The following is a 10,805-nucleotide window of genomic DNA, read 5'->3' as shown; positions in this document are numbered from 1 at the left end:
AGAAGTGACCCTTTCTCCAGTGCACCATAGATATGGCAGGAACTGGAACCCCTAATTTTGCTCTCAGCCCTTTGAACGTGGGGATGAGGAGGGGAATGCTGACCTCTGCAGCTCCTGCTGAACAGCCCCACGGCTGCCTCGAGGCTCCCAGGTGCCGTGCAGGGGAGGGAAGGTGCAGCTGTGGATGTGTTGATCTTTCCTGGATAATAACGCTGCAGGCAGGCCTGATACTTTTGATGCTGCAGCCAGCCAGGAGGGCCTGGGTGAGGAGTGTGCTTTTCCAGACTTTCCTTCCCCTCAGCAGAGGTAACTTCGCTGAGAGCACATGGATCATCACTCCATCCAGCGTGGCAAGGGGCTGTGCCAAGTGACAGGTCATTGTGACTGTGAAGTACACAGAGCAGGGGTACTCCCATTGTGGAACCAGCAAAGAAAAGCAATCCCAAAGGAGCAGGACGTGGAAGGCACCCAGGGATGGGCTGTGCAGTGCTGGTTTCTTTGCACAGACTCTCCCATGGCAGGCAGGTGCATAACTTCTGCAGTGACGGAGGGAAGGACAGGGAGGTGGAGGAGCTCTCGGAGCTCATAATGAGCAGCTGCAGGGAGGGTGGGAACGTTTGTTATGGTTCAGGGCAGGGTGGAGGTGGGTGCTCAGTTCCGCTGTGGGGTTTAACCACAGCTGCCAAAACCAGCACTGGTTTAAGTGTGAAGCAGCAGGACGCGGTTCCTTACCAAGCTGGAAATAGGAGGAGGAATCACTCTGGGGCAGGAGCCGAGCTCTCCTGCAAGCTCCCCTCCCTGTGGAACACCTCGCTGTCCAGCTGGAGGTGAACACCACAGCGAACAATGTCCAGCCTAGGGAAAGGAACAGCAGGCGCAGCTGATGTCCCGCCGTGGGGCTGCAGGGCGGATGGCGGCGTGCCCAGCAACGCGCCGCTATCGGAGCGGACACGCAGGTATCGGGGCCGACAGCTGCTGTTTGGCGGCTCCTCCGTGTCATGCCGGGCCGCGGAGCCAACAGCCTCGCCCCTCTCCCGGAGAGCGCTTGGTGGAGCACCAACCGCCCCGCCCGGAGCCACGGCACTGGTCAATGGCGGCGCGCCGAGAACTACAGCTCCCAGCACCCCCTGCGGCGGCAGCTCCGGAGGATGCGCATGCGCCCCGCGCGAACTCCCTTTCCCGGCAGGCCGGCCGAGAGCGCGGCCCCCGCCCCTCTCCCTCAGGGCCGTGACGCGCTCGCCGTGACGCAGCGCGGTGACGCAAAAAAGTGTGCGCCCTCCAGAGCGATCGCGGCCGCCGCGGGGTGTGCGGGGCCGGCAGCAGGGGCCGGGGGCGGCGGCGGCACCGCGGGGCAGCGCTCAGGTACGGGGGCCGGGGTGGGCGGGACGCGCCGCCGCCGCCGCTTCCCCGGAGCCTCGCCGGGCCGGGCCGGGCCGGTTGGCGGCCGCGGCCTCCGCGCCGGGCAGGGGCAGCGGCGCGGGGTGTTGGGGGGGGCGCCTCAGGGGCGCGGGGTCCGCTGCGGGTCCGCCCCCGCACTAGGGGGCGCCCTCGGGGCGGGGGGCCCGGTGGGCCCGGCCTGGCCTGGCCTGGCCTGTCCCCCCCGTCCCGTCCCGTCCCCCCCGGCGGGACCGGGCCTGCGCCGCCCCGCCTGGCCCGGCCCGCCCCCTGCGCCGGCTCTTCCTCCTGCGCCGGGCCCGCTCGGGCGGGCGGATCTCTGGCCCTTCGCTCCCCCGCTCTGGTCTCTGCCGACCTCTAAACGTTGGGGCCGCCCGTGCGTCCCGCGGAGCCGGGCCGGGCCGTGCGGGACCCCCCGGCAGCTGTCACCGGCCGCCCCCGCGAGGCGCGGCCCGCGTGTTTCCCCTTGCAGCCGCGCGAAGAGCAATTGGTGTTGAAACGGAGCGGAGCGGGGCTTTTTTTTTTTTTTTTCTTTTTTTTTTCCCCCCTTATTTTGTAGACAGCAGAAGTTTGTTCCTGTTTTTTTGGCTTGTCGTGCCAGATCAGAACGTAGTTCTAAGTTTATTTTGTAAAAGGAGAAATTTTTCGTGTCCTTAAAATGCCTTAATTAAAAAAAAAAAAAGAAAAAACCCAAAACAACTGAGTTTTTAAGCAAATACTTAAAGGCAACATTAGGGATATGTTCAGTATAACAGCCAATTTGGAGCTCTGTCAAACAAGAAGTTGAACAAACGTAGCCTTCCCTCAGTGTAGGAAGGACACCAAACCACATTTTTGTGCTCCAGAGATTCTGAGGCTTTTCTTACTTGGTGGCTTTGTTATTTCCACAAGTGAATTTCAGTGTTGACACTTTGTGATACTTTAACTTCCACGTGGTTATTTCAGGCTCAACAGGTTTAGACAAATATCTGTCAGGTGCCTCATCTCTTTAAAGGATATTTGTGATGGGAGGGAGAATTTTATTTTTTCCTAAAGTAAGGAATTATTTGTGTTAAAGCATTAGCATAAATGAACCTACAAATGTACTGCTCAGCTTTGCTTGGCAATTAACTAGATTCCAACTCATTAGTGGCACATTATTACATTAGTCTTCCCTACATTTTGTCCTCAGCCATACTTAGAATCAGTTTTGGGAACAATGTCAAACTGGACTATTTAAGCTGGCCCAAAGTGCAGTTATTGGAATTTGAGTTGCCCCTGTGCATGTGGAATTACAAATCTTCATGTAATTTTTGTCCTTTAATGTGAGCATTAGTTTAAATGTGCAATCTTCCTACAAAGTTGATCAAAATTGTGGTTTTTGGGAGATTTTTTTTTTTGCTTGAGGTATGATTTTTTGTTTTATTATATAGCTCATTCATTTTGCATTTAAATTGCTAAGTTAGGCCTTTTGTGTTCATTTCCCAAATAACCAAACTGTTGGTTTTCAGATTTTACAAGTGTGTTTATATTCTCTAAGAGATTTCATGCTTTAAAATGTTTATCTGTGGGGAGTCAGTGTGTTCAGAGCCTGCTGATCCTTTCCCTGAGCTCAGCATCAGTCAGGGAAAGAGCTGCAGTGGTGTTGTAGTTGGTGTGAGGCTGCACTGGACAGCAGGGTGGAGCTGGATTGCTCCAACTGCTCCAGGCACTCAGGCAGGGTTTGTGGTGAGAGGTCACTGGAATTTGATTTCCTCACTGTTCAGAGGTGTCTCACTGAGGTGACTCAAGTGTCAGAGGTTTTAAAAACATGAGAGCACCTTGAGGAATCTGTGTCTCAGTACTCTCTGGGTTTCCCTTTAGTGTCACATTCTTACAGCCAAGCTCAGAAGAGAGAAATGCCCATAAACGCTTTGCTGTGGCACAGCAATGCCAGGCAGTGTTTGACATTAAAGGTTTTGCTGTGGCACAGCAATGCCAGGCAGTGTTTGACATTAAAGGTTTTGCTGTGGCACAGCAGTGCCAGGCAGTGTTTGGCATTGACCTTTGCTGTGGCACACATCATGCCAGGCAGTGTTTCGCATTAGAGCCTTTGCTGTGGCACAGCAATCAATGCCAGGCAGTGTTTGGCATTAGAGCCTTTGCTGTGGCACAGCAGCGCCAGGCAGTGTTTGGCATTGGAGCCTTTGCTGTGGCACAGCAATCAATGCCAGGCAGTGTTTGGCATTGGAGCCTTTGCTGTGGCACAGCAATCAATGCCAGGCAGTGTTTGGCATTAGAGCCTTTGCTGTGGCACAGCAATCAATGCCAGGCAGTGTTTGGCATTAGAGCCTTTGCTGTGGCACAGCAATCAATGCCAGGCAGTGTTTGGCATTGCAGCCTTTGCTGTGGCACAGCAATCAATGCCAGGCAGTGTTTGGCATTGCAGCCTTTGCTGTGGCACAGCAGTGCCAGGCAGTGTTTGGCATTGGAGCCTTTGCTGTGGCACAGCAGTGCCAGGCAGTGTTTGGCATTGCAGCCTTTGCTGTGGCACAGCAATCAATGCCAGGCAGTGTTTGGCATTGGAGCCTTTGCTGTGGCACAGCAATCAATGCCAGGCAGTGTTTGGCATTGCAGCCTTTGCTGTGGCACAGCAGTGCCAGGCAGTGTTTGGCATTAGAGCCTTTGCTGTGGCACAGCAATGCCAGGCAGTGTTTGACATTAAAGGTTTTGCTGTGGCACAGCAATGCCAGGCAGTGTTTGACATTAAAGGTTTTGCTGTGGCACAGCAGTGCCAGGCAGTGTTTGGCATTAGAGCCTTTGCTGTGGCACAGCAATCAATGCCAGGCAGTGTTTGGCATTAGAGCCTTTGCTGTGGCACAGCAGCGCCAGGCAGTGTTTTTGCATTCAGCCCTGCGTGCACAGAGTCAACCAGGACAGTGTGGGATGTGAACACAGGCTCCCCACATCTGGCTTTGCAGTGGCCACCAAGGTGGCTGAGACTGCAAATATTTGTCTTTCAATGTCAAATCCTTTGAGTAAGTGCTTTATGTTTTGTTAATATTGATTCTAAATATATTTTGGCAATAACACTGTTTGGGATAAATTCCCATTCCTTAGCTTAATAGATGTTCAAAGTGAAATCTGTAGTAGGCTGTGATTTTCAAAACTTATTAAGAGAAAAAAATTACATCCCTCTGCCCCCTCCCCTCCCCAAATTTAAATCTGATGGGTTTTGCTGGTTCTTGGAGAGCAATTTAAGATTGGATTTTTTCAGCAACTTGTGCTGAAAAGGGAAGGAGTGAAAGTCAGAGCTGTTCTCCCAGGTTTTCTCTCCATCAGGCTAGGTGTGTTGCTGACAGTTACAGGTTGGTTCATTTCATTTATGTTCTTGTCTTCTCTGCAGAGCTCTTCACTTTGATTTAAGGTGGAATTCTTGAAAAAAGTGAGCACAGTAGGAGTTTCTGTAGTGCCATCTAAAATAATTGTATTTATTTGAATAGACTGGAAGGGATAAGCCTGTGGAAGAGAGGAGGTGCCTTGGCAAGACATTCATTGTCACTGCTGAGTCCCAGTAGAAAGGGTGGCATTTCTATGCTATAACTTCATTTTAGGAAAACAGCTCTCTGTCAGCAGCAGTTATTTAGACCAATAATGAGCTTTATTGAGGCAGGTTTTAGGGATAGCTGGGATTGTTGGGATTTTTACCACTTGGTTTTGGGGTAGCACAAGGTGTCCCAGAGGGCAGTGAGCAGTTCCTGTGGTGTTCTGGCTGGGACTCTGTTGACCTGTTGCAGGTACTGCTGAACCTTTTCTGTTTTCCAGCAGGAGCAGTTGAGGGTTGTTAGAGGAGGTGAATTGTTTTCCAGGTTGCAGGGGAGCCTGCACAGGCCCTGAACAAGCTCTGAGGTCACAGGGCCCTTTTTGCTTGAGTACAGAATGGAGATGGGGATGTCTGAATGTGGATTCTGTTACAGCACTTGGGTTCTGAGGCCCAGAGTGGATTTGTCTGAATGTTTTTCTGTGATATTTAAAAGCTCTGAAGAGCTGCTGGCAAGTGGTGTTCAGTTAATGAAAAAGGAAATGGAACTTAATGAGCTTGGAGTAGTTTTTATTTTTGAAGGTGTTTTGGGAGTGTGTCTGTGTGTACAATCTCATTATGTTTTTACCTGCATCTAGGTAGTGTTTCTTCCTAAGCAATTTATGCATTTGCATTGAATTTCCCGATGTAGCTCTGAAATGAATGAATGAATAATGAGTGCCCTAGATAAAATCATAATTACTTGTGATTTAGGAAGCATTATCTTTCTTCATGCTTAGGTAGTTTTTTTGTTAGCATATGTCCAGTGCATATAGTACTTAACAAAATGGCATTCTAGTAGTCACAGGTTTATCTTTTCATAGTCTTTGGCTGATAACTTCTGTGCAGTTTCTGCCAGTTTAATCTTCAGCCAGTGTTCTTAACTTCATGTTTCCCATTTAACTAACCAGTCACAGTACATTAAATTCAGGAGCACCTATGAGACAAGAGGTAGAACTGTAGGATTGTTCATCCATTCCCTGAGTGAGGAGAAGTTTTAAACCAATTGGAGGTGTCCAGCACACAATTAAATTGTGGGGATGTTTTTCAGAGACAGCTTGGGCTATAAATGCATGTATAATCTCTGCCATGGCTGCCTTTAGTTTGCCTTTTGACTGACTCCTGACATGTACTTCAGGAGCTGATGTGTATGTCACTGTCTTAAACACTTCTGTATTTAACACTGGTTTGAAAGCTTCTTTCTCTGGGTCAGTTACGACAAATGGGTATTTAATCTCATGACAGATGGGTATTGGCTATGTTATGGCTAATGAAATGCTGGAAACCTTTGTGTGTTTTTGGATGTGAAGAAATCTGTTTTGCTTGGTGTACTCTTCCCAACATCCAATACCAAGTCAGTTTATGAATTAGGTTTGGGTATTCCTTCCTCCAGAAATTACTACTCTTCACAGCAATCACAGTCTGTCAGGTTGGAAGCTAGGGGCATGGCAGTACCTTGAGACAGATTTTGTTCTAGTTGAAGCTGTTAATATTTCTAGTAGGTTTTTATCAGTTCGACAAAAGCTGACACCTGGAAATTTAAAGGCTTAAACAGAACCTACAGTGATAGTTCCCTTCATTAAATGATACTTCAACAAGTCACTCAGTGCTGTAGGAGTATCTCACTTTTGAGGATGAGAAGATAAATCTTCTGTCAGCTGCTGTCATGCAAGTAAAGGCTGATAAATCTGAAGTAATTGCTCCAGTGCTCCCTCCTGTGATCATCCTCCCTTCCTCCTGGAGCCAGTGGCTGTTCTTGGGAGCCCTGGGGGAGCGGTACAGGCCCTGAGGGAGCGATGGAAGCCCTGGAGGAGCTGTGCAGGCCCTGAGGGAGCGATGGAAGCCCTGGAGGAGCTGTGCAGGCCCTGAGGGAGCGATGGAAGCCCTGGAGGAGCTGTGCAGGCCCTGAGGGAGCAGTGGAAGCCCTGGAGGAGCTGTGCAGGCCCTGAGGGAGTGTTGGAAGCCCTGGAGGAGCTGTGCAGGCCCTGAGGGAGCGATGGAAGCCCTGGAGGAGCTGTGCAGGCCCTGAGGGAGCGGTGGAAGCCCTGGAGGAGCTGTGCAGGCCCTGAGGGAGCGATGGAAGCCCTGGAGGAGCTGTGCAGGCCCTGAGGGAGCGATGGAAGCCCTGGAGGAGCTGTGCAGGCCCTGAGGGAGCAGTGGAAGCCCTGGAGGAGTGGTTCAGACCCTGAGGGAGCAGTGCCCGCCTCTTTGCCGCCATGGCTGCCCTGGGGCTGCTCCTGCTGCCTGCAGCACTCGGGGGCTGCCTCTGCTCCTCAGCACTGTGGGCCCCAGGAGTTTGTTGGCACCTCCAGGGCTGCCTGCAGGGCACTAAAATGGGATGAGGACACTGATCACAATCTTGCTGTCCTGGCTGGGTTGGTTCTTGAGTAAATCACCACAAAGGGTAACTCAGGTCTGCTCCTGGATTTGAGGTAGAGCTTTTGAAAGGCTCAGGCAGTGAACACAGCTGTGGTGAGCTGTGCATTCCAGACAGCCTGGTCAGGGCTGGGGAGCACCAGTCAGGACTTGTGTTCAGAGGTGCACATGTGCTTTAGTCTGCAGGCAAAGGACTGGAAAGAAACTTTCACATTTGAAAGCACTGTTCTGTCACTTTGTCTTCTCACTCCTTTTTGCTGTGTATTATTTGCCTCTTTCAAATTACTTCTAATATTTGATTTAGATTGTTTCAAAGAATAAAAGAATAAAAGAGTGGGATTTCTTGCTCATTTTTATGCCTTTTTTTTGTCCTGGTTGTTACCTCTGCCTTAGGCTAAGCCATGACTTCAGGATCTGGGCATGTGGACTCCAAGGCTGAGCTCACTACCTTGCTTGAGCAATGGGAGAAAGAACATGGCAGCGGGCAAGACATGGTCCCTATCCTCACCAGGTAAGATCTATTGAGCAAATCCCTAAGGCTGAATGGCTGAAGTTACATGACAGCAGCTTTTACCTTGTTTTTTCTTGAGGTGTTCACATACCTGATAATCTGTAATTCATTTTCTTGGTCTAGAAAATGAGCCATTAGTGTGGTATTTAAATAAAAACTTTTAATGACATCTTACACTGCCTCTACAAATTCTCTGAAATAGCAGAAGTCAGGAGCATCATTAAATGTTTGAAATAACTTTGGTATCTTTACTTGAAGCTTGTAAAACATTCATTGTGGTGGGAAGCAAGGTGTGAGAGGTTTGAGATTGCAGTGATGTTGATCAGATTAAATGAAAGGGTGAGAATAGGGTGAGTAGGAGGAGCTATATTGAGAAGGTATTAGTGAAGCTCACAGGGCATGTTTAAAGTGAAATTTTAAAACCTGATTGTTTTTTAAGCTGTGTGATGGTCGAGTGGCATTGTGTTGTGAGAAAAATGCCCTGGTCCAGTAAATTATTTGGGGCTGTTTAGGTAACACCATTCATTATAAGGCAGTATCTAGTACAAAAGAAAGATTTGAATGATCAGTTGCATTTGTGTTTTCCCAAGCCAGGCTTATTTGGGTAGACTGACATTACTCCTGCTTTAAGGGGAGATTTGCAGAAATTGCCCCAATTCCTCCCAGCTCTGCTGGCAGATCCATGGCTGGCCTCACGTGTGCAGGACTCAGCTGCTCTGCAGTTCAGGGGCAGTCCAGGTGTCTCTTCTGCCTTGTTGGGTCAGACAAGTCAGTGCACAGAGCTGGAGCTGGCACTGGCTGAAGTAACAGGAATCTGCTGGAGGTTCTTTGCTCAGGTCTGTGCTGTGCCTCACCCACTGGGCACAACTTCTTTGCTGTTCTTACTGCATTTTAAAAATAGCAGCATAGGAGGAGGAGATGAGCAACAGAAAGCCAGCCCTAAACACTTGAAAATTAGTGGGTCTCTTGAAAATCATGAGACTGGTTTTGGTGTATCTCAGTGTGTTGTCTGAAGGAAATCTGTGCTATTTCAAGGCTTTTTCTTGTGGGCATAACCAGAAATTTACTGTATTCGAAGAAATTTAAAGACATTTGAACTAAACATGTATTTTTTCGTGCTTATAGCAGTCTGGCACCTCTTGCTCCCTCTCAGCTCCTGGAGCTCCCGATATTATTTATGCTCAGACAAGTCTGATAACTTTGTTGGCTCTCAAGGTTTCTGTGCAGCAGGCAGAGTGGTTATGAATGGTGAAGGCTTGGGTATTTTTGCTTTAGTGGAGATAGTACAGATTTATTTAATGTAGCTGGCAATTTCACCAGAAGTTAAAATCAGAAATTAGATTTACAGTGCTTCAGTTATCAATGAGAGCCATGTTTCTGTTTGTAGGAGAGAGTTTTAGCTATTTAGATATTTAGAGTTGCTGGTAGAGATGCTCCTGAGGAATCCTCACCAAGTGGAGCTTGCAGTGCCAATGTCCTGAGGCAGAGCAATGCCCTTGCATATTGGTTTGGTCTTAGGGCAGAGGAAGCTGTGGTCATACTTGTTGGTGAGTGATATTTCTCTACTTCCTTCCTCCTTGTGAGCCAAATGAAAGAAAACTTCCCTGTGTGGATGGGGGTCTGTTGAATGTGATGCTGAGGCAGCACAGGGGGGAGTGCAGTAACAGGACAAGGACAGCAACAGTTACAGCACCAGTTACACACCACAGCTGAGCTGCCGCTTCCAAAAAGATGGATTTACAAACATTTGAGTGTTAGAAGGTATGGACTGAAGAAATTGCTTGGAAAGCCTATCAGCAAAAATCAGATATGTAACATACATGGTTTTCAAAACTGCTGTAAATTGAAATGATACTGTAATAGTCTTACTTCATAGATTGGATGCAAGTCATGTTCAACCAATCAGGCAAATTGTGAGACTCAGATAATTTATTGTGTCCCAGGAGCCTCCTTCATCAAGGGAATAAATCAGCAGTTTAACATTGTAACTTCATCTCCACAAACCAGCTGTATTGTGGTGTGGGATCCTAGAGCACCTTATGCTCTGGCAATCTGCTGTAAAGGCTCAGGTTGGTCATTAATGCCAGGTGATGACACAAAGCAGGATTAGGGTGGCTTTGTTGGTCCATCTGGATCACTGGGGGCCTTGCAGAGTTGACAAACTTTTCTGTATACCCCTGCTCCCAAGGTGAGCTCAGTTTGTGGCAAGTGGAAATGAGGATCTGACTAGCTTTCCAAACACAGTTGTAAAGAGGAAAAAAAAATAGAAGTAAAAGGCTCAGTGTAAATCCTACATCTTGTCTGCAGACTTGGAAGTGGCTGCAGAACCAGTATAATGCCAAGTGAATGAAGGAAATCTTGAAACTTGAATAAAAGTTCTGTGGTTTTGTGAATTGTGTTTTGTCACAGCCCTGTATACCAGGTGCCTATGTTAGAAGGCAGAAATGAGCTTTGGTAGTTATTTGACACTCGGTTGCTTCAATTGAGAATTGCCAAAGCTGTTGGATCTAGATAGATTTATCTAAGTCAAGTCACAAACCACCTTTGTATGTGTTAGTTAAAAGAAGGGCATTGTAAGCAAGCTTGATTTTTCTCCTTTTTTCTTTTTTGAAAGTAAATTTCAAAGAGGCAATGTTTGTGTGGGGTTTTTTGTTGTTTTTTTTTTTTTTCTAATTTTGGTCAAACAGTTGTGAATAATTGTCTCAAAACCCTCCATAATTAGTGATTCACATTTGTCTTGCTTTGAGCCTGTGATAATGTTGTTGTCCCTGGAAGCACTGGGAGCTGGCTCGCTGCTTGGCTGCCTACCCAGACGGGATGCACTGGCCAGAGTGTTGTGCTCACTTTCCATGCTGCTTGTCTGTCCTTCCTGGCACATCACCAAAATGCTAATTATCACCTCAAAAGACCTGACAAGGCGAGAGTGCTGCTTCCCAGCTCCCCATTTGTCTGAGTTTTCTGTCAGCAGACATCCCTCAAGCTATT

The 10,805-nt window shown here is 48.4% G+C and overlaps 1 protein-coding gene across 1 annotated transcript in view; it reads left to right on the top strand.

The window, feature by feature from the left end:
- Nucleotides 1-1,225: 1,225 nt before the first annotated feature.
- The window catches only part of DCAF1 (DDB1 and CUL4 associated factor 1), a 48,862-nt gene continuing 39,282 nt past the window's right edge, over nt 1,226-10,805 (top strand). The window contains exons 1-2 of the mRNA XM_064723831.1: nt 1,226-1,362; nt 7,703-7,820. Coding sequence (XP_064579901.1) covers nt 7,711-7,820 — 110 coding nt within the window. The 5' untranslated portion in view covers nt 1,226-1,362; nt 7,703-7,710. The remainder of the gene's footprint in view (nt 1,363-7,702; nt 7,821-10,805) is intronic.

This window comes from Zonotrichia leucophrys, chromosome 12, assembly GCF_028769735.1.
Source record: "Zonotrichia leucophrys gambelii isolate GWCS_2022_RI chromosome 12, RI_Zleu_2.0, whole genome shotgun sequence".
NCBI classification, from domain to species: Eukaryota; Metazoa; Chordata; class Aves; order Passeriformes; family Passerellidae; genus Zonotrichia; species Zonotrichia leucophrys.
This window is presented reverse-complemented; position numbering and strand designations above follow the sequence as displayed.